The sequence below is a fragment of the Rhinatrema bivittatum genome, chromosome 11 (genome assembly GCF_901001135.1).
Source record: "Rhinatrema bivittatum chromosome 11, aRhiBiv1.1, whole genome shotgun sequence".
NCBI lineage: Eukaryota > Metazoa > Chordata > Amphibia > Gymnophiona > Rhinatrematidae > Rhinatrema > Rhinatrema bivittatum.
In genome coordinates this window covers 7,101,848-7,125,538 of record NC_042625.1, presented here as the reverse complement: position 1 = coordinate 7,125,538, position 23,691 = coordinate 7,101,848, and the positions used below count along the sequence as shown (strand labels likewise).

The window sequence follows — 23,691 nt, the reverse complement described above, 5'->3', positions numbered from 1 at the left end:
GAAAAGTTGGTTGATTTACCATATGTTGGTGACAACCTTTTTGGCTCTAAAGTACAAGTTGCTTTAGCGCAATTAAAGGAACACACAGAAACCCTGCATCAACTGTCGTCAGTTCCACAGGACTCTGCTACACTTTCATTCGTCGACCTCCAAGGAAGAAATCTCGGCGACCCTTCTACAGACAGAGGCGTTATTACCCTCCAGCATCAAGAGGCAGATCTTCTAGGCCGCAGCAAAAATCTCAACCTAGACAACCTAGAGCTGCTAGGCCTCAACCTCTGCCGCAGACGGGACCAGCTGCAGGCTTTTGAGGCCATCACCAGAGACCAAAGCCACCTCTTCAACCCTCAACCAGATATAGCGGTAGGAGGCCGAGTATCCTCCTTTTACAACCATTGGGTACAAATAACAGACCAATGGGTACTTGCAATAATATCTCTCGAGGATACCAACTCGGTTTTCTCTCAATTCCAAGAGATTCTCCACCAAGACCTCTTCCACTAAGCGAAAATCACATAACCCATCTACATGTAGAATTATCCACCCTTCTGAGAGCCAGAGCTGTAGAGCCAGTGCCTTGGACTCAGCAGGGCAGAGGATTCTATTTCTGTTATTTCCTCATTCCAAAGAAAACTGGAGGCCTACGTCCCATCCTAGACCTCAGAAATCTCAACAAATTTCTGTTCTCTGGATCTTCAGGACGCTTAAACTCACATTCCAATATTCCTCCTCATCGCAAGTATCAGTGCTTCATGGTGGGTCATCAACATTTCCAGTACAGAGTACTACCATTCGGACTAGCCTCAGCTCCCAGAGTATTCACAAAATGGCAGTAATAGCAGCACACTTACACAAGGAAAGTGTCCATGTCTTCCCCTATCTAGACGACTGGCTCATCAGAAGTCAATCTCAACAAGGAGCTCTGGCTTCTCTCAGTCGAACAATTACTCTACTTCACTCTGTGGGCTTTCTCATCAATTATCAAAAGTCCCATCTCATTCCGTCTCACCTGTTTCAATTCATAGGAGCAGAATTGAACACCATACTTTCAAAAGCTTTTCTACCCAGCGATCGGGCAGACACACTTTCCCTATTGGCAAATGTGTTACACTCAAAGAAACAAGCAACAGCTCATTAGTTTCTAACCTTACTAGGTCACATGGCCTCCACAGTTCATGTCACTCCTATGGCAAGGCTAGCCATGAGGGTAACCCAATGGACTTTAAGAGCACAATGGATCCAAGCCATTTAGCCACTGTCCTCTCCAATTCAAGTGACCCACCAATTAAGGTCATCTCTACTTTGGTGGGCGAACAAGGACAACTTGCGCAAGGGCTTGTCCTTCCAACAACCAGTCCTACAGATAACTTTAACTACAGATGCATCCACCTTCGGTTGGGGAGCTCACATAGACAATCTCCAAACCCAAGGTACTTGGACAAAACTTGAAGCAACATTTCAAGTCAATTTCCTGGAACTTCGAGCTATACGTTATGCACTGCATGCATTCAAGGACTGCCTTTCACACAAGACTGTTCTGATCCAAACAGACAACACAGTAACCATGTGGTACATAAAAAAACAGGGAGGTACGGGCTCATATCTCCTTTGTCAAGAAGCCGCTCAGATTTGGGACTGGGCCCTAACACACTCAATGTTTCTCCGGGCCACTTACCTAGCAGGCATCCACAATGTAGTGGCAGATCATCTCAGTCATCAGTTCCAACCACACGAGTGGTCCCTGGATCCCTTTATTTATTTATTTATTTATTTATTTATTTATTTATTAACTTTTATTTACCGACATTCGTGAAACACATCATGCCGGTTTACATAGAACTCAATTGGGAAATACAGTATAACAATATAACAATATAACAGTATAACATTGAAACAATAGGATGTTACTAAAACGAGAAGCAACAAACAGAAAAACCAAAAGCAAAATACAGCAAAATAAATAATGTTAAAGGAAAACGAGGAGTGTAGTTTTGAAAGGAGGGTAGGCAGGGGGGGTAGGGCGAGGGGGGGGGAGGGTAAGGGGTAGAAGGTAGGAAGGGTGGGAAAAGCGGGATAAGTAAGGGAAAGAAAGGTATAGATAGAGGCATAGATAGATAGAGGCATAGATAGATAGGTATAGATAGAGGCATAGATAGATAGAGGTATAGATAGTAGCGACCAGGATATTTCAACGTTGGGGGCAACCAACAATAGATCTCTTTGCATCACTTCTGAATTACAAAGTGGACAAGTTCTGCGCTCTGCACAGACATAAACACCAGCCAGCCAAGGACACCTTTGCTCGCCCTTGGAACTCAGGCCTTCTATACGCGTATCCTCCGATACCGCTCATAACCAAAACTTTAGTGACGCTACAACAGGACAAGGGGTCCATGATACTCATAGCCCCGTATTGGCCTCGGCAAGTATGGTTTCCCACACTTCTAGACCTATCGATCAGAGAACCAATTCACCTGGGTGTAGCTCCCACTCTCATAACTCAGGATCAGGGTTGGTTGCGCCATCCCAACCTTCAATCCCTATCCCTGACAGCATGGATATTGAAAGCTTGATCTTACAGCCACTCAATCTTTCATCTCATATATCTCAAGTGCTTATAGCTTCACGTAAACCTTCCACACGAAAGAACTATTCTTCTAAATGGAAGCGATTCACTTTGTGGTGCTCGGGAAAGGATATAAATCCTTTCACCTGCCCCACAACTTCCCTACTGGAATACTTATACCATCTTTCTGAATCTGGTCTCCAGACTTCATCTGTAAGAGTACATTTAAGTGCAATCTCTGCTTACCATAACAAAATGGGAGATGCACCTATTTCCACACAACCTCTCGTAAGTAGATTTATGAGAGGTTTAACTCACCTTAAACCACCAATTCGACAACCTGCCCCAGACTGGGATCTGAATTTGGTATTAACAAGACTCATGCGCTCTCCTTTCGAACCCATAGACTCTTGTGATCTTAAATTTCTCACTTGGAAAACTATCTTCCTCACAGCCATTATGTCATCTAGAAAGGTTAGTGAGTTACAAGCACTTGTCACATACGAACCTTATACAAAGTTCCTACATGACAGAGTGGTTCTCCGTACACATCCAAAATTCATTCCCAAGGTAGTTACGGAATTCCACTTGAATCAGTCCATATATTTACCCACATTTTTTCCAAGGCCTCATTCCGATCCAGGAGAAACAGCCTTACACACTTTGGACTGTAAGCGTACACTTGCTTTTTATATAGACCGTACTGCAGTCCACAGAAAATCCACTCAACTTTTTGTTTCCTATGATCCAAACAAGCTGGGTAAAGCAGTGGGTAAACATACTCTGTCCAATTGGCTAGCAGATTGCATACAATTTTGCTATGAAAAAGCAGGCCTTCCTCTTCAAGGGCGAGTAAAGGCGCATTCAGTAAGAGCAATGTCAACTTCAGTAGCACACTTTCGTTCAGTGCCAATCCTTGACATATGTAAAGCAGCAACATGGAGCTCTCTTCACACTTTTGCAGCTCATTACTGCTTGGACAAAGAAGGAAGCAAGATTCCGCCTATGGACAATCTGTCTTAAAGAACTTGTTTCCAGTTTAATCCCAACTCCTTCTACATCCAACCTGCTGTGATCTTCGGCTGACTCATTCTCAACAATGCTTACTGTAACTTCACCAAGAATGACTCAGCCTCTAGCTTGCTATTCACCCATATGTGAGGACTAGCATCCTGCTTGTCCTGGGATAAAGCAAAATTGTTTACTTTGTAATAGGTGTTATCCCAGGACAGCAGGATGTAGTCCTCACAAAACCCACCTGCCACCCTGCTACATACGAGACTGAAGGGAGACCCCTGTGGCAGAGAATATCATGGCATGCTGGGCATGCTCAGAGTGCCAGTCAAAAGTTTCTAGAAACTTTGACAGAAAGTTTTCCGCAATAGGGCTCCAATAATGATGTCACCCAAATGTGAGGACTACATCCTGCTGTCCTGGGATAACACCTATTGCAAGGTAAGCAATTTTGCTTTCTCCGATAAGACCCGTGTCTGGTAAAGAGTAAGGAAAGAAATGTCTGTTCTAAGTATCTTTGGGTTTTTGTAAATTGGTTAGCAATTTTCATTTCAAATGTATAATGTTCTTGGGTAGTTTGGAACTTCCTTCACTCCTCTGTAAATGCATATCCACATCTTCGCTTTCAAAACAGATGCCTATTGTATTTCAGCCTACAAAATACTTGTCTGTTCAGGCATCAGTGACCTGATGAAGGGATTGCAGCTCTTCCATGCTAGTCACAAATGTTTTCAGTCCAGTAAAAAGGTATTGCATACAACATGGGGGCTGACCTTTATTCCCACCTGTCTAACAGGCCACCGGAGCGCACTGTTAACCCGCGTTTGGACGCATGTTTTTGATCGTTAGCTTTACCCCTTATTCAGTAAGGGGTAATAGCGTGTCAAACGCGCATCCAACCCCCCCGCCCCGAAACTAATAGCGCCTGCAACGTGCAAATGCATGTTGATGGCCCTATTAGTTATTCCCGCGCAATTCAGTAAGTAAAATGTGTAGCCAAGCCGCACATTTTACTTTCAGAAATTAGCGCCTACCCAAAGGTAGGCGTTAATTTCTGCTGGCACAGGGAAAGTGCACAGAAAAGCAGTAAAAATTGCTTTTCTGTGCACCCTCTGACTTAATATCATGGCGATATTAAGTCGGAGGTCCCAAAAGTTAAAAATAATTTTAAAAAAAATTTTAAAATCAGCCCGCGGCTCGCGGGTTGAAAACTGGATGCTCAGTTTTGCTGGCGTCTGGTTTCTGAACCCGTAGCTGTCAGCAGGTTTGAGAACAGACGCTTGCAAAATTGAGCGTCGGCTGTCAAACTCGCCGATAGCCGCCGCTCCTGTCAAAAAAGAGGTGCTAGGGATGCGCTAGTGTCCCTAGTACCTCTTTTTACCGCGGGCCCTAATTTGAATAATTTTTTTTTTCTGAATCGCGTGCACAGGAGAGCACCCGCTCTCCCGTGATTTTTACTGTATCGGCCTGTACGTGAACTAATATGGTAACCTCACTAATTAACTGTGAAGAGTTACATCAAAGGTATACATAGGCATGTCAGCTTGCAGACAACAATGCTATAGCAGAGCTTTGAGGTGAGCGATCAGAAATTATAGATTCATATATGAGGTGGGGAGAGAATATAGCTTCCTGGATTACTATGGAAAAGGAGGGAGAGGGGGACAAGTATTACCATACGAAACTGGAAAGGTAGAGAAGGAAATAACAACCCTAAGAATGTGTAGAGAGAGGAGGCGCTGCAGCATGACCTTGCTTTACTGTGTGAACAAGAAGCAACAGCCTTCAAATATCTGGGGATACAGATATTGTTAGAACAGCTCGTAAGAAATAATGTATTTGTGAAAGAAAGGGAAAACTTGTCAGAAACGTAATGATTCAGGGTCACATCCAGAGAGGTCTAGGGTTGATAGAAAAGGTCCCCTGACTTCCTGGCTCTATAGGGCCTAATAAGGCAACTTCAGTGGTTAGCTTGTGGATTTCCAAACCTGTCCCCAGGCAGTTAGGTTTTCCGAATGTCCTTGATGAATATGCAAAAAGGACCCAGCTTTTACACATTTACGCCTGGATTTTAAAAGCCCTGCGCTTGTAAAATCCGGGCTTTATGCACGTGGCCAGGCCTTATATACGCTGAGCAAAGTTTCGAAGGGGCCCGGCCCTGCGCTTTAAAGCCGGGTACATGCACAAGTGCTGGGCTTCTTTAAGGGGTGGCCGGAGGGCATGTTCTGGGTGGGGAGGGGCGAGGCGGGACGGAGGCCGGTCAGGACAGCAGCCATTAGCCGCTGTCCCGGGGAAGCACACGCTGGTAAATTCTTCTGCTCCCGAGGAGCAACAAGTAATAAAACAAAAAAATTAAGGACAGGTAGATGAGTTTTAGGGGGAGGAGAGGAGAAGGAAGGTTAGGGAAGTTCCTTACCAGTCCGCTCCTTAATTGGAGCGAACTGGGGAAAGCTGGAATGTGTCGCTGCGCAGAGGTTGCATTCATTCTTCTCCCTTGCGAGCGCTGCCCGCACATACGTGCACAGATTATAAAATCATGCGCGCGGCCCACGGATTTTCTAACATGTGTGAGCCAGCATGCACATGTTATAAAAGCGGTGCGTCCGTGTGTGCCCCTTATCTCATATGCAGTTATTGGGGCTATCCCGAAAACCCACTTGACCTGTGAGGGATCTTTTAGGGCAGGTTTGTGGAGCCCTAGTTTAGCTGCAAGAATGAAGTGTAGAAATGATAGGACACAGATTTTGTGAATGAAAGAAGCTCCAGCTTTTGCCATTCCCTTGTAACCCTGCTGTCTGCCTTATTGCAGGGTACTGGTGGACTGTGTTCCTCTTGTGGAGGTGGAGGATATGATGATCATGGGGAAGAGGCCTGACTCCAAGTGTGTCTTCACGTATGTTCAGTCTCTCTACAACCATCTACGGCGGTACGAACTAAGCTTGCGAAGAAAAGAATTATAAATCCCCTTCCCTCCCCCCACCCTGGAACCTGAAAGGGCCCTCAGGTGAGCAGAGAAATCCTCCTTCCCGTTCCATACCCATATCCTATCCCATGGTCCTGACTCCAGAGGTGGCTGGCACCTGTTCAGGCACCACAGGCCAAGCTCACCTGAATGAAGCCCAGCATTTTCACCACCCCAGCCCCCAAGAATAAGCTCATGGCTGGGAACCTTCAATGTCGTTTAACTTTCACTGCCTCCAGAGAGCTAGTGCAGCCTTGTTTGGTTTTATGTTTTTTTCCCACAAGAATAATATATTTAACGTTTTGGGGTTTTTCTTTTGTTGTTGAAATGTCACCCGTTTTGGTTCTGGACTGATGTGTGCACTGCTTGGAATCTGTTATATTGACTTCTTGAACTCTGCTTTGATTGCTGAACTTACAGCCACCAGCCTTTCTATTTATGAACTCGCGTTATGGGAGGGAAAAGATAGAATGAAAAAAATAAAAATGTAAAACTGCTGGAGGGGAAAGGCAGAAGGCGCCTGGGCCATCGCTCAATAATTCATTGCAAGAAGGGTTTGTAATGGCTCTCTTCCTGGGCAGAGCTTTTTCAGTCAAGCTGGAGGCTCTAAACTGAGTGTACAGGAAGAGCTGCAGACAAAATGTTCCAAGTTTTTGTGTTGCTTTAGCTGTTTTGTGTCTCCATAGCCGTCAGTGTCCTAATATCTGTGTACTTTCTGTTAAGTTTTAATGTCTGTTGCTTTTTATAAAGTGTTTCGGGCTGCTTGTTCCATCCATACTTCATGTAATCCTCTTCTTCTCCTCTGGGAACACCGCAGGGGGAGTGGAATTGCTATTTTCATGTTCTCTCACTCCTAACTCTTTCCCCAGGAGTCCTTCTCAGCTGCTAAGATTTACCACACCCCAAACCAATCAAACTGGTTATTTGTATTAATCTCCTATAGGAGATGCGAGTTCATATTGAGAGTACCAGTCTGGGCCGGGGGAACACAGTCTACAGTGGTAGCAGAGCCCAGGTGTTGTAAACTAGCAGCAATAGCTTTGGACTGCCCAAGAGTAGATCAGCACACAAGCTGCATAAAGAAATGTTTTACTCTCTTGTTCAAAGAATGTTGCATTGACTGCTGGACTGTTTGATGTAGACAAGACAGTTTAGGACACTCATGTGATGTGGCAAAAGGATGCCACTTTAATCTCAAGATGAGCTTTGTGAATCAATATAGCCAAGAACAGCTGCGAGACAGGAGGCTGTGAGGAGTGGGGCCAAGGTAGACGGAAGCCTTGAGGAACCTAAAAGTTGTTTTTTAAATCTGATTTACATTTATTTAGCACATTAACTGTTGTACTGCCTTTGCCTCTCTCCTTTGGGACCCCCGCAAGGAGAATTTCTCCTGAAGTCTGTGGCTATCTTTACCCAGTGAGCTGCTGCATGACGGTGGGGACTCTCTTGCCAGTGCGCTGTTACCCTGACTGTGCAGTAGCAGTTAATGGAGCTTTCCATTTGTCTCTGAGCCTGCAACATATCACATTGTGTGCTAAAAATATATACATATATATATATATATATATATGTATATATATATAATATCTTGGAATGTTTTAGGAACAATCCACTATGTTGCTTAATATAAACCAAATGTCCTTGGAATTTGAGAGTTTTCATGGAACCATTTTCCTGTTGTTCCAAAAATACTGCATATTCATTATGGAATATCCTTTAAAAAAAAAACAAAACTGAGGAAGAGGGGGCTGAGGCCAGGGTTGAGAAGCACTCCTGTATGCTGAAAGCCTGGCTTGCGAGAGTGACAGTGGAAGTAATGAATGTTTTAGCCTGGTGCCGCTCAAACTGCTCCTTGGCCAGCTGGGGTTTTAGGATTACCCCTAAACAATGAGAAAGATTTGCATGCACACTGGAATATCTTTCATATTTTTAGGGATATCCTGAAAACGTGACTGGCCTGGGGTGGTTGAAGGACCGTTTTCAGCACCAGTACTTTAATCATATGAGGTTACCACAGTATTTGGCTTATATATGAGAGATCAGAGGGAGAACATGAGCAAAGGCTTGGAGGCTTTGCATTATGGCAGGCTGATAAAATGGGAAGTTGTTTTGAAATACCCTACCCTACCCTACCCTGGGGTCAGCACACCCCGAGTCGTCATTGATGGAAAGTCGGATGGCCTTGGAGCTGTTTTTAATGCACTTCCTCCGCGTACCTGCTGCTTACCACAGTGCAAGCTAGAAGGCTGGCCTTGCTGTACCCAGAACATGGAAATAATCAAATTATGAGGATTATGAAGTGCTTGATCAAGCAACTTTCAAATTAATTCCTGCTGCAACCGCCAGTTGTGCATCTGTGCAGGTAGGCAGGGGTTTCTCTTCCCCTTGTACTAAAAATGCTGTAGACTCTGCTTAATGCATTCTCACCAATGACAATATGGAACGGGCTGAGTCCAAATCTCAAAAGGTGGTTTCTCCATGCTCTGTTTCAAGCAACCTCTTTAGAAAATCAAACCCTCTGTGTACATTCTGCAAACATGGGTCAGGGTGGCAGCCTTACACCTAGTTCTTTAAAAAAGAAAAAAAGGATTTGAAAAAGAGGAGCAACTCCATTTCTGCATTTTATTTTATTTTTTTACATTTTGGAAAAAATCATAAAATTGCACCAATGATTTCAATCTCTACTGCTATAGAATTGTCTGGCTATATGAACACCATCTCATACACCATGCTGCAATTCTATGGCAAGTTCAGGCTAAGAGAATTGCCCATGAACATTGCTGATTTGCTGTTTTCAGACCAGGTTGTGCTTCAGAGATCTGGGCCAGCCAACCGTGTCTCTGGAGAAGGTGATTGGCACACGGGACACATCACATACATTCCTACGGAATATGACCTTTTATATTTGTTTCAGATGTATGCAACCATATGTTGGGCTATATGGCCTAGCTTGCCACTACCTGGTTAAATGCAGTGAGTACAGAAGAAAAATAAGCTTTTGTAAAGTTTGTTTTTAGAGCAGTGTGTATCAACACCGTCCTGAAGGCACAGCTAACCAGCTTGGGTTTCAGGATCGTCCCAATGAACGTACAGGAGATAGATTTGCATACATTAGAAATCCAGGATATGCAAGTTTATCCTAGAAACTAGACTGGTTAGATGTGCCTCCAGGCCTGAGTTGAAACAGGTACAATATCCTCTCCCCCCCTACTCCAAAATTCAAAAACCTCTCCTTTAATGGTCATAGGAGAGTGGCTTTACAGCTTCTTAGACACCCAGAGAAAGCACAAAGGCTCCAACTGGACACTGTACCATTTGGAAGCTCTAATTTGTAAGATAATATATGTACTTTTAAATAAAATACATAAGATAAAGATTGGAGAAGCCTTCCAGTTGTGCTGGACATCACTGAAAGACTAAAATGTGTGAAATTTCCAATTCAGAGGGAAATATTGTCTCTTTAAATGTAAAAGGCAGGATTCTGGGTTAAGAATGGGTAGGCAGTCAAGCCACTCTGTCACCAATGCCTCACATCACGTGTGTTGTTGGGCTCGTCGCTTCACCTTTCCTCCACAGCACCCCCTTTCCCCCTCATCTCAGGGTTACCAGAGATCTCAAGCTGTTAATGCCACGAGACACATGATGATCTGTAACCTTTTATACAACAGCATATGGATGTGTATTCAAGAATAAAAATAAAAGCTATATTAAAGCAACATATTATGTCCTCATAAAAACTGATACTTCACGCATATCCAGCATAGCTCCCTGCTTCAACGGCAGGGGAGAAGAAAAACTGATACTTCACGCATATCCAGCATAGCTCTCTGCTTCAATGGCAGGGGAGAAGAAAAACTGATACTTCACGCATATCCAGCATAGCTCTCTGCTTCAACAGCAGGGGAGAAGAAAAAAGGATTCGCACTCACAAAGCGGGGAGTAGCTGGCTTGTTACGGCGGTTACTACCCCAAACCAAATAAGCCTGATACTTCACTTTCAATGCATATCCTGCTTCAACGGCAGGGGAGAAGAAAAACTGATACTTCACGCATATCCAGCATAGCTCTCTGCTTCAACGGCAGGGGAGAAGAAAAACTGATACTACAAACATATCCAGCATAGCTCCCTGCTTCAACGGCAGGGGAGAAGAAAAACAACCAATAAGGGCTGAATAACACAGTCTGGGTAAAACAAATAAGCATGGGTGTAGCTTGCTTATTGCGGCGGTTACTTCCCCTACTACCCATAACTAATCAAGCTTGATATTTCACTTGGTTGCAGCTCCATCACTGCTCTCTACATTAATGGTGGGGGTGGAAGGGAAATAGAACCAAAGAGCTAAGAGAAACAGATAAGTATGAGAAAAAAATGTGAAGCTTGCTGGGCAGACTGGATGGGCCGTTTGGTCTTCTTCTGCCGTCATTTCATTTCTATAACCAACAAGAAAAAAAAAGTAGCTTTAACAGGCTCCATCCAGCCAGCTTTGACAGATACAGTCTTGATTTATCAGGGTTCATTGCTCTACCAATACAGTAATCCAACAGCAGCTTGTGCAAGCAAGATTAATTTTTGATCACCAGCATAGGGTTGTTGAGCTTTGAAACCTATTTTTACATGGAGCTTTATGAATTGTATATAAGGAATTGCATCATCCTAGCTGCATTCTAATGGGCTGATTGGCTCCTCCTGCTTTACAAATTTGCATGCCATTGACTGTTCAGTGGTTCATTCGTATCCAGCTAATCTTTCAGCCAATTCTTGCCATTTGATTGGATGAGAATGTTCCTTGTGCCTCTAAATGAATCATAATGGCTGGATATTATTTATAAACCACCTAGACAAGATTCAAAGTGGTTTACAACATTACAAGCATAAAAGCTGGTAAACACAAATACAATAATACAGAAATAAAATTAAAATACATCATAAAGATGAACACAATAAAATAAATGAATAAGCAAATAAAAAATAGTATTGCTATGTACTAGGTTTCCAGGGGATCGCTCGCTAATTTGAAGAGATGAGCTTTAAGCATCCTTTTAAATGATTTAGTATAAACAGTGAGGCTCTCTGGAAAGCCATTCCATGTTGTAGGACCAGTGATTGAAAAGGTCCTCTTGCGTTTCTCATCTAGCTGTGCTGATTTTACTGGAGGAGCTTTGCGTAGCTTGGTTTGTGATGAGCAGTGTGTGTGGTGTGGATTATAAACTTCCAAAATAGGGCACATCCAAGGATAAACAGTTCTCAATGAATTTGGAAATAATTATGACAATTTTATATTTGACTCTAGACTCAAGCAGCAGCCACTGCAAATTGTGGGTACATTTTATAAAAAAGCGCGAGCGCGTACTTTTGTTCGCGCACCAGGCGCAAACAAAAGTACGTAGCCGCGCGTATCTTATAAACTCCGGGGTTGGCACGCGCAAGGGGGTGCACATTTGTGCAACTTGCGCGTGCTGCCCGTTCCCTCCACCTCCCCCCACCTTCCCCTCCCTTCCTCAGCCCTATCTACACCTCCCCCCTACCTTTATTCCCAAAGTTACGCCTGCTCGGGCCGGCTGCCGGCGTGCCAGGTTCCAGTCCGGGGCCTGGTCCAGAGGCCGCGGCCACGCCCCCTGGAATGCCCCCGGGCCAGAACCACGCCCATGGCCACGCCCCAGGTGATGTGCCGCTGCGACACGCCCCCGACATGCCCCCCCAGGAAAGCCCTGGGACTTACACATGTAAGTGGCTTGCGCGCGCCACCGAGCCTATGCAAAATAGGCTTGGCACGTGCTTGGGGGTTGGGGTAGGTTTTCGGGGGTTACGCGCGTAACCCTTTGAAAATCTACCCCTATATGAGGAGTAATATTTTCCTACCTGTCAGTATTAGTGAAGATTCTTGCAGCAGAATTCTGTAAAATGTGAAGCGGACCAGGTGTTAAATAAAGAGCATTCTAGTAATCCAAGCTATTAAGTGTTAATGCCAGAAAAACTGTCCTGAAATCTGATGGTAGAAGGAGGGGCTGAAGACTTTGAAGAAACTTGCTTTAATTACAGCATTGAGTTGTGGCTTCATGCTAAGGCTGAGATCTAGGATAACACCCAAGTTTTTAACTCTATGCAAATTTCAATATCCTGACCATTGAAGTTGATTTTCTTGGGCCGACCTAGAGAAGCCACTCATTCTAACACCATGATTTTGTTTTTTTTCTATATTCAAATGGAGTCTGTTATATGACAACCACAACTGACAGCCACCGAGATAAGAAATTGGTTGTAGCAGACCATGTTGACATTGTAGGAAGAAAAACTGTATATCATCTGTGTACATTTGATAATTTATCCCTAGAGAGGCACAAGCATGCCAAAGTGATACTAAATAAATATTAGCAAGCATAGCAGAGAGCACTGACCCTTGCGGCATGCCATTTATGGAAGGCCTTTTAACTCCATGCGTCTTCTCAAAACCCAATTTGCATTTATACGTTAGGGGTCAGGGGCTAAAAGGTCTGCAAAAGAAAGTTGGCAAATTATATGCATAAATTACACCAATTTTCAAAGCAAACTTGTACACATTTGCTTTGAAAATGATTCCACTAGAACTACCTGCTCAGACACTGTTTGAAGAAAGTTAGGTGCATATTTTAAAAAATCCAAAAATATGTATCAGTCCCAGTCCTGCCACTCAGTCCAAATAAATGTAGGGGCATGCAGAACATATATGCTTAAGATTTCCTGCGGAGCAGGCAATTTTATAATAAGCTATGAAAATAACCCTCTGTCTATTATAATGTAGGCCTAGGAAGGTAAGATTCTATTTACATGGAACTATTTTTTAAGATGTGGTGTATGCTTGAATCAATGGGGCAGGGTCAATAATTGCTTTGGATAAAGATTATAAATAAAAGAAGGGAGGCAGGCAGCCGAAAGGCTTCTCAAGTCTTTAGGGCCTGATGGTAGTGAGGCTTTCTTCCCACAGACGCCTCAGTAAATCAGTCCTCCATTTTGTAATGATTTAAATTTTGCATACAGTGTCGCTGGAGTTTGGGGAGCGGGGTCAATGTCACTGAATTTTAGAAACTAGCCCTCATGGGAGCTTTTGGATTTGCAAAATAACAAATGTATTTATTCAGAAAGGGCCAGGAATTTCCCAGACACAAAATGGAAAGTATAAATTAGTTCACAAAAAGAAAACGACCATAATGCAGAGTTGTGTGGTAAAAGCATCTTTATTGATTTCAGAAAACCCTGGGCTGGACCTCATCATCCTGTCACCATCTGTGTCGCTCCCTTCTCTTCCAGAACTCATCACATCTGCTCCCAGCCAGAAAGGCTTTCAGCTGAGAGCTTCATTCTGTTCTTTACAGAGGGGGAGCTCGCAGTCAGGGCACTGCCCACAGGGTTCCTAGTCTCTGCCAAAGTCCACTTTTTTCTTTTAAAACTATAATTAACTCCACTAAGCAATTCAACTTTTTTTTTCACCTTACTGCAGAAGGACCCAGAACAGTGGTCTATAGTAGACATAAGAATCAATATTCAGGTTGCTAAAGTGTGAACTTGCTGGCAACTAACACCTCCCACCTTGACCCTTTTCTTGGCCATTCCTAACTCTAAAGCTTTCACCCCTCACCATCTCCTGAGTACTGATTTAGCAAAAAAGTGGTCAGCGAAGCTAGTCAACAGAAAGGACTGACGTTAGACTTGGTTTTCTAAGAAAGACAGGGGAGCTCTGACTGAGCGGAAACTCCTGAGGAGAGGGCTTAGAAACCTGAATTCTTCTGTGAGTACAAATTCCCATCCTCCGCTTTCCTCTTTGGAGCTGCTGTGTCTGGCAACCCACTAAGAGGGACACTCTGCCTGGGCCTGGGGAGTGAAGGTGCAGTTAGGGCCTCCTTCACTAAGCTTTTTCTCCCACAGACTTAAGAAAGAAACCTTTGTGCATCAGGCCTGTAGATAGATAAGACATTGCTGCTCGTAAGTTTCAAATGCACTTATGGAACTTTAACAAAAACATTGCTTCTGCTTGATGGGTCTAGAGTAGACAAGCCAGGCTCTGGCTCTCATTTCTCCATTGAGTTTGCAAGGTAAACGCTCTGTCCCTCTGCTGCATTCACTGCATGTTTCAGGCTCCTAAGACTGCCCATTCCCTCACCAGGACCCCCTTCTCCTTGCAGTAGCCCTCATGCTTTGTACCCCCTCCCTTGGATGGTTATACAGCCAAAGAACTTTCTCTGGACTCCTTAGAGTAACCAAGTCTGAAAGTGGAACACATACACAGAAAACATTTTGTGTACAGTTTTTGGTTAAATTCTTCTTTACTGTAACAGTGATCTCAAAAAAGCTGAATTGCTTCTGACTACAGTGCAGTCACACACGTGGGCTCTTTTACAGGTTGGCTACAGATCATCTTTCGCAGCTCCTGTATGTTCAGTGTCTTTAGTGCTTGCTTCTTGGGGTTGCCTGCCTTGGTCTGCTTTTGCTGGAGCGCGAAGGTACTCGGGAGGGACTTCAGCGCTGGCACTTTCTTTCTTATAAAAGCCAAGGTCTTGCACTAACTGATTGATTTCATCACGCGTCATCTCACTCAATGGGATTCTCTAAAAATAAACAGAAGATTAGCAAAATGTTCTGAATTTTGAGTTCCCAGAAATGATAAACTTAGCGACGCTTCAGAAAGCTGCACTTTGCAATTAATGTTCAGCAGAGAGAGAGAGAATGGAGAGGAAGAGCATTACAGCTAATGGACTGCAGCCATCCAGGTGGGCATTTAGCGATGCGGTTTGCAAGTTGTCCCTCTATCGCTCACTCTTCTCTGCATCGCTCGGTGGTTAAAACAAAAAAACAGATCTCCGAGCCACCACCTGATCCCCAGGAGAGGCAGGGACTGCAAGGATCTATGCAATTCCCTCTACCCTAACATTTCCTATGGTGAAAGGGTGGCCAACTCCAGTCCTCAAGTGTCACAAATAGTTCTCATGTTCAGGATCTCTCCCATGAATATGCATGAAATCCATTTGCATATAGAAGAGGCAGTGCAGGCACATGCATATTCTGTGTGGATATCTTGAATATCTAATGAACTTGTAGTACTGGAAGGGCAGAGTTGCCCGCACCCATGCCAAACCTTTCCTTACTGCGGCAGTTTTCAACCCATTCCTTGGGCCATACCTAGCCAATCAGGTATTCAGGATAGCAACCAGGAATAGGCAGGACACATTTTCAAATCTATCTCATGCATATTCATCGATGATATCCTGAAAACCTGATTGGCTAGGTGTTCTCTCAAGGACTGGGGTGAGAGCCCCTACTCCAGAAGGCATGAGCTCTCCCACAGTCTGTGCAGGGGCATCCAATGCCAGTGCATACTCATTGGGTTTTCAGGATCCTGATGAATATGCATGAGAAAGGGGCATATACTGCCTCAGTAGTATGCAAATATCTCATGCATATTCATTAGGGCTGTCCTAAAAACCAGACCAGTTTGCGGCCTTCATCATTCCCTATCATACTGCTTAGCAAGGAAGTGGGAAAAGGGGTTAGTACTGTTACTGCACAAGAGGTAACCAGTGTGCCCTAAAGCTTGCAGTATTCTTTACCTCCAGCTCTTCATACTTTGCATTCATAAGAACGAGCTCAGGATCCGCTCCAGGAATGTGTTTCAGTACCAAGTTATGACTGAAAGGACACAGTTAAGGGACTGGATCAAAAACCAGAGTCTTCCTCCCTTCAAGCCTGCATGACCCAGGAGAGGAAACAGAAGCTACACCTAAGCCAGGATTAGTCTGTCCTGTAGATGGAAATTATTTTCTTCCTAAGCATTAGTGCTGTGGTGTATTCCATGCAAGAAGCAGTCTGTAAAAATGTCTTCACTTCCTTTGTCAGATAGAGGCTTTGAGGATATTTAGAACTCATGCAGTTCTGGAAAAGTGCTTTTTCCCTCTGAGCCTGAAGTACATTTGTAAAGGGAACCAGAGACTAACCCTGCACTTCTGAGGCAGCTGTGAAGGGATCTGGGATGGGCAGTCGTTAAATGCTGATCCTCAGAGCTGCTTTTGTAAGTATAAATTGCAGGAGAGAGGGGAAGATTCCCCCTCCTCAGAAGGTTCTGCTCTTCTGTAAAAGAATATCCTGCTGAAACCACATAGATAGGTCTCGGCACACGGACAGGCCGCACGGAAGGAATCCACCCCACACATGGAACACCACAGCAGTTAACCAAAAATAGTCCTAGATCCATCATAGACTGTGCAATTCTCTCTCTCCCCTACACTTTCTAGCCTTCATTTACATATAGTCTCCTTCGCTCTATATGTTCCCTCTGGATCTATATTTCCAGCTACTGCTGGCAGATCTGATGTATTGCTTTGTATTGTATTGTATATGTATTGATGTATTGTATCACTCCCATGCAGCTGAAACACTGGCCTGTTATAAAAGGATACCAAAGAGGCAGGTCCTCTGTGATAAAGGCCTTCACCTAGGAAAAAACACAAAATATGTTAAAAGGAAAGTTACAGCAGAGCATCGGGAGTGACATGAGTGCGTGATGAAAATGTATGGTTCCCCTCCAGGGCCCTGCAATGGTTCAGGAAAATAAACTAACCCTCGTGCCTATTAATGCTTCAACAGTGGGTCCTGGAAACCATCCCGAGTGCATACAGTACTGCTCACATTTCTACCATCCTCCCCCTAGTAGATAAAATCAAACCTACTCCTCACTACTAGTAAAAAGTCAGGCGGGTACAGTATGATTCTTTTATAGTAAGGAAAGACCAAAACGACCCATCCAGTCTGCCCAGGTGAGACTCAGCCTCGTTTTGGTAGATGTGCTTCTAAAATTCCCAGATTGAACCCAATCACCAGATTTCTCCTGGAGTCTTCCGCCAGGTCCCTCACGAGTCCTTTCATATCTGTCCCAAGTATTCCCAACCTGCGTCACAGATTCGGCCTCCATGGGTCCTGTTGCAATGGTCCCACTGCTGCAGCTTCAGCTCCGTGCAGGTTACCCCAATGTGCTTCATTTCCAGCCTCCTCTACTTAACCCATATTTGGGTTTTTTTTAATGTTATTACTCTGTTTCCATCACCACTTCTGGATGATCCTTCCAGGCATCCACCACATTTTCTGTGAAAAAAACAATTTCTCGACTGTTCCTGAGACTTCCCCCTCAAAGCTCGGTCTTTATCTTCCCTTCTGTTGAAAAAGCTTAGCCTCTTGTGCACCATTAATACCTTTCAAGTATTTCACTATCTCCTCTCCCTTCTAAGATTTACCTATTTTGGCTTTTTGTGCAGATCCCACACCATTTTCATTGCCTTTTCTCAACAGCCTCTAGCTTTTTGGGTTGTGGCTTCCAGGCCTGAGCACAGTATTCCAGGAGAGGCTTCCCCAGCAGCCTGTACAGAGGCATTAGAGCCACTGCTTCTGCCTTTCCTGTGTCGGCCTGAGGTTTCTCTCCTGCTCCGTGCACATCAGCTCTTCCCCAATGGGTGCCACTCCCTCAGATTTCTGCATCTTTTCACATTGATTCACTGACCTCCATCTCTATACTACAGTGCGCTCAGCTGAGCACACTGCTTAACCCACTGTCGGACGCGGGTTACATAGGCGCCGATCCACCCCCTAATGCAATAGGATTAGCGCTTTTCTGTACTTTTTTTAATGTAAAATAAATAAATGACTCTGCAGACTGCCGAGTTATGAAGACTAACGCCGGTAAACTTGGTGTCGGTTTTCATAAGCTGCCTGTCTGCCAGTAATGAAAATGGATGCCGATAAACTTGGGGGCCGTTTACATTACTGGCACACAGGCAGGTTATGAAAACTGAGGCCGAGTTTACCGGCGTCGGTCTTCATAACCGGCAGCCACGCTGGGTCGTCCTAGCAAGGAGGCGCTAAGGTTACACAAGTGACCCTAGCGCCTCCTTCCTAGCGTGACCCCCTAATTTACATATTGCATGGCGCCCCCCCCTTGTGGGCGCCATGCGTGCATTAAGAAAGCGGGCGCTGAAAAGTCAGCAGCCGCTTTGCACAAAGATTTCTGCATCGGTCCCTAAATGCACGTTCACCATTGCTGCTTGCAGCTCTGGATTGTTGTGGCACAGACGAAGCTTCCAGCTCTTTCCCTTTGGCTTACTCCCATCTACTTTCCTCTTCTATACCTTTGCTCCAGAGTGGGTGGGCAAGCTCTTTGCTTGCTGGATTCCCCCCCCAGCCTGAATCAACTGGCATATATCTACCCCCACCACCCCTTCTCTAGGGCAGAGGCCTGCTGCTATGTCCTAGAAATTCTCACTTAAGAACTTTTCCCCAGAGTAGGCCATAAAATCACAAGGTTGGACTGTGCCATATCAGCTTGACTTGTGCTCCTCCCACAAGCCCTCAGCCTGCGAGAGGCAGCTCTGCTCCTGAAGTGCCATAACCTGGGCTGGTTTTCATCTCATGCATAGTCAGTGTGAATGTCCTAAAACCTAGAGCTGCCCTAATCGCTGCAGCCCTACAAGCCGGCTTGTGCTTCTCTCTCCTCGGAGAGTGGTTTAGAACTCACTGACTGCAATTATATGAAAAGAGAGACCTGCCCTGCAGCATTCAGAGCGGTTTTCAGCAATGTGTACAATATACAGCCTGCTTCACTGTGAGGCTGCAAGGAAAAGCTTGCATAACTGTCAACCATGAAAAATAAATAAACCACCAACCAGTACAGATTCTCTGGGGATGGGAGGAAGTCTTCAGTTTGTTTTGACATCTGAGATGGTTTATAATGTAATAAAATACTTACTAGAAATAATTTTACTAAAGGGATGAAATGACTTTAGATTGAATAGGAAAGAATAGCATTAATGGGAATGCACGCGCAGCTGGAGGCTTGAAAGTTGGCTCCTGTGTCTTGTGAAAGGGAAGGGGTGGAGTACTGAAAGTGCCAGCAGTTCAGAACTTCTCTACCCCAGCCCTAGGAAGCTGAAGCTGCTGGAAAACTGTATACATACCTCTTTGAGTCGATTTAACTGTCATCCACCACATGACTGTCAAGGCAAAAAAAGAAAACACTTTCAGCTTTTACAGTTGCAAGTTTGCATCTTGTGCCAGGTACTTTCCCTCCCACAAGCACAGTCGTTGCATTCATAAAAGACTTTCCCTTACGCACAACCTCCCAACCAGTTATGCAACATCACCATCTGCACCTTTTATACAGTGAGGCCCTAAGCCCGCGCACCTAGGCAGAGGTGCCAAGTCCAGTCCTGAAAAGCAGGCGTGGTTAATGCTGTGGCTGACTTCTGGGCTCCCTCGGGCTTTTGCCAATGTGCTGCTCCCCAGTGGTGGGTCGACAGCAGCACTACAGCGAGCCCTGGTTGGTAGGGCAGAGTCAGGCAGGGGCCAGGAGCAATACTGCAGTTATTCATTGCAAACTTGCTGGTTAGTGCAAACTGGGACTTTGCAGGAAAGTCACATTCTGCTACGAAGAATACATTTAGAATCCAAAACCAGGACTGTCCTGGAGAAAAATCAAGGCATCTGATAACCCAAAAGCTGATCCTCCACCCACTCCCTTTAGTTCAGCTATGCTCATCCAATGTCTTTTGTAATAAGGAGCCCATTCTTTCTAGGGCAGTGCTCCAAAGATGTACCATGTTACAGGAGGGCAGAAAAAGCCATGCGGTCTGCCTGGATCTTCTTGTCCACCTTGCTAAGGATATGTTCTAGCTGCCAGCTATATAGCATGACTGCCTGTAGCATATCCCTTCTTATCATGGGCAGATTAGCATGCAAGATCCATGATTTAGCTGGCACCCAGCACCACCTCAACATATCCTGAGTAATAATATAAAAAGCTACCAATTCTAGTAAGGCACCTCGGGTTTCTTGGATCAGCGGTGTAGCCTGCTAGTCAGACCTGGCTACATACATACTGGCCAGGCATACCTTTCGCCTGAGGCCTCATTGCTCTCTTTTCTGGTCATGCATGTAAGGTGTAGTGGCACCAGTCTTTAAGTTCTGTTTCTTTTGGCTAGATTGCAGTTTGACATGCCCTCCAGATCCAGATCTCCCTCCCAACCTTCTCCTGGATCTTCCCTCTTATTTATTAAGACATTCCATAGCTAACAAAGGGCTGGATTTAAAAGGATGGCATCCATAGAGCCCTCCTCTCCTGGAAAGCAGAGAGCAGCAGGGGGAAATCCAAATGTTTGGGTACCCAAGGCATGCATCCTGGATCTTCCTTGGCACTTGTTAGGACTATCCATGAGTGCTGTGTGTCCCTCTATCATTCTGTTTAGCTTGACCACAAGTTGTATTATCTACTGCTACTTATTTAAGGAAAGGACAGTGAACTATCTACAATTTGGTGGGTTGCTGGACTCGAGCCAGCATGGATTCACCAGATTTATCTATTTATTTATTTTTTATACCGTTATTCAAATGGACATCATAACGGTTTACATAAAACTGAGGAGAAATACAATAAACAGGGACGGGGGTAGGGGACAGAGGGGAAATGAAAACTCTGAGAAAGGCAAGAGAGGAAAAAAGGACAGAGATAACAAGAGAACAATTGTCAAAGGGCTACAAAAGAGCATTATTTACAAATTTACAGTAGGCATCATACGGTGTACAAAATAGGCAATTGAATATTGTAGCAATTTACAAGAACAAACGTGGTACAGAGTTAGTACTGAGTACAGGGATATGTATTCAGTGCTATGAATCAGATTTGTCCTCTCAGACAAATCTGATAGATTTTTTTTTATTGGGTAACTAGAGAATTGGATTGAGGAAGAGAACTTGATGTAATCTATTTGGATTTCATCAAAGCTTTTAATATGGTCCCGTCCATGGGAGCGGTTCTGCTCCATATCTTTGTGAGCAATATTGCAGAAGGGACAGAAGGTAAAATTAGCCTATTTGCGGATGATACTAAGATTTGCAATAGAGTGGACAAGCCTGAAGGAGTAGAGAGAATGAAAAGTGATTTAAGAAAGCTTGAAGAATGGTCAAAGATTTGGCAGCTGGGATTCAGTGCCAAGAAGTGCAGAGTCATGCATCTGGGGTGTGATAATCTGAAAGAGTTATATGTGATGGGGAGTGAAACACTGATGTGCATGGACCAAGAGAGAGACCTTGGGGCAATAGTATCTGGCACTGTGAAGATGGTGAAGCAATGTGACAAGGCACTAGCTAAAGCCAGAAAAATAGTGGGCTGCATAGGAGAGGAATAACCAGTAAGCAAAAGGAGGCGATGATGTCCTTGTACAGGTCTTTGGTGAGGTCTCACCTACAGTACTGTATTCAGTTATGGAGCCGGTATCTCAAAAAGGATAGAGACAGGATTGAGGTGCTCCAGAGAAGAATGACTAAAATGGGGTGGGGTCAGCATCAAAAGACTTATGAGGAGAGGCTGAAGGACCTAAATATATGTACACCCTGGAGGAGAGGAGGTGGAGGGGAGATATGGTACAGACCTTCAGGTACCTGAAAGTTTGGAATGATGCCCAAACTTTGAACCTTTTCCTATGGAAAGGAAACGGACTAGGGGGGTCACAAAATGAAACTCCAGAGGGATGACTCAGAACCAACATCAGACAGGAAATATGTCTTTACGGAGAAGGTCGTGGATGCCTGGAATGCCCTTCCGGAGGAGATGATGAGAACAAAAACAGTCCAAAAATTCAAAGGGGCATGGGATAAACAGTGGATCCCTAAAGGCTAGAGGAGGGAAATGAAGAAAAGGCTGCATGGGGTAACTTCCTGGTGCGGCAGTTACTATCCTTAACAGAGGTTATGAGGATTACTACCCCTAACCAGTAAGTGTTGATGCAACTCCAACATTGCTCTCCACCTCAACAGCAGGGGCAAAAGGGAGTTAGATTCAGACAACAACTAACAAGGGCCCTGACTTTTACAGGCTGGGGTACTGATGCGCAGACATAAGGGAAATAGCACAGGACTGCTTCTATAACCAAGTCCATAAGCAAAGCACATCAAGCAGCACCGTCTACATTTTCAAGAAGGCTCATCACCCAGTAAAAGAGAAACATGATGGTAACCTGCACAGCACAGCAGATACAACCATAAGAAGTTTGCTGGGCAGCCCTGATGGACTATTTGGTCCTTCCTCTGCTGTCATTGCCATGTTACTATGTTAAGTAAAAGCAATGGGAGTGCCACTGCTCACGCATAGGAAGGTCATGGATGCTGCAGAATCTTGCAGCCACCGACGAGACCCATGTGTCCTACAAGAAAGAGTGAGCGGCTACTGCTCTTAAGGCAGATGTAGCCCTTAAGGCAACTAACTTCATGGTCTACAGTAGAACCACTGCAACCTAATGTCCAGCCCTAGTACCTGTTGCTGTTACTGTGCCATAGACTGGTGCACTGGGGCGAAGGGAATGACAGTGTGGGTATAAGGGACTGTGCTTGATTATTGCAAAATCTTAACTGTATTCCCGCTACAGAATCCCTGGGCCAGAATCACAGGCTGCAAGGTTAGCATCAGCTCTCTCCTTATACCTGATTTACCTTCCTGCAGCAAGCAGGAAAGCATCTTTGCATCTGCTCTAGGCGAGTGGTTTCCTCGGTTTCATTCCCAGCAAGATACAACGTCCATTCTCTTTCCCTCTATCCTGCTTTGATTTCTCGTTTTAGGCTCCGGAAGCGCCAGTCTCTCTCTCCTCATCTCTTTTCCTAACCTGCAGCATCGAGATCTAAAACACATTTTGCAATCTGTACCTCCCTAATTCCAGGCACCGGATTAAAAAAAAAAAAAAAAAAAAAAGTCGAAGCAGGCAGCAGAAAGTAAAGCGTGAAAAGAAAAGAAAAGAGAAGAAAAGCCAGTTCCCGTCTCTGAGCCTGCCCCCGTCTGCTGCTGCGTCACGGGGCAAGGCAGAGAATCGGCTGCCGGGCCACTCACCTCCACCTTCCCATGGGTCAGGTCGCCCAGGTTCTTCCACTTAATGTCATAGGCCAGGAGGGGCTGGAAGAGCCCCAGCAGCAGCAGGAGGAGCCGCATGAGGGTCCCGGGCCTCTCCGATCGCCGGCAGAGGAAGTGATGGAAGCCGGAGCTGGGAAAGTTCCCTTCACTGTCTGTGCCACGTCAGAAGAAGGGAGCGAGCGAGGGTCATCCATGGGAGGGAGGGAGGAAGGAAGGAAGGAAGGAAGGAAGGAAGGAAGGAA

General features: G+C 44.9%; 2 protein-coding genes across 5 annotated transcripts in view; one reads left to right on the top strand and one right to left on the bottom strand.

The window, feature by feature from the left end:
* SMTN (smoothelin) overlaps positions 1-8,290 on the top strand; it is a 235,359-nt gene extending 227,069 nt beyond the window's left edge. For 3 of the 4 annotated variants that reach the window (XM_029619024.1, XM_029619023.1, XM_029619021.1), the window contains one exon: positions 6,390-8,290. In XM_029619024.1, the coding sequence (XP_029474884.1) occupies positions 6,390-6,540 (151 nt within the window). In that variant the 3' untranslated portion in view covers positions 6,541-8,290. The remainder of the gene's footprint in view (positions 1-6,389) is intronic. The other variant, XM_029619022.1, reaches the window with a different exon arrangement.
* Positions 8,291-13,735: 5,445 nt separating this feature from the next.
* Positions 13,736-23,670, bottom strand: SELENOM (selenoprotein M). The gene is made up of 5 exons (XM_029571089.1): positions 23,429-23,670; positions 19,512-19,547; positions 16,968-17,002; positions 16,122-16,200; positions 13,736-15,122 (listed from the first exon to the last, which is right to left on the bottom strand). The coding sequence occupies exons 1-5, from the start codon at positions 23,525-23,527 to the stop codon at positions 14,922-14,924; spliced, it is 450 nt and encodes a 149-aa protein (XP_029426949.1). The 5' UTR covers positions 23,528-23,670; the 3' UTR covers positions 13,736-14,921.
* Between the last annotated feature and the right edge of the window lie 21 nt (positions 23,671-23,691).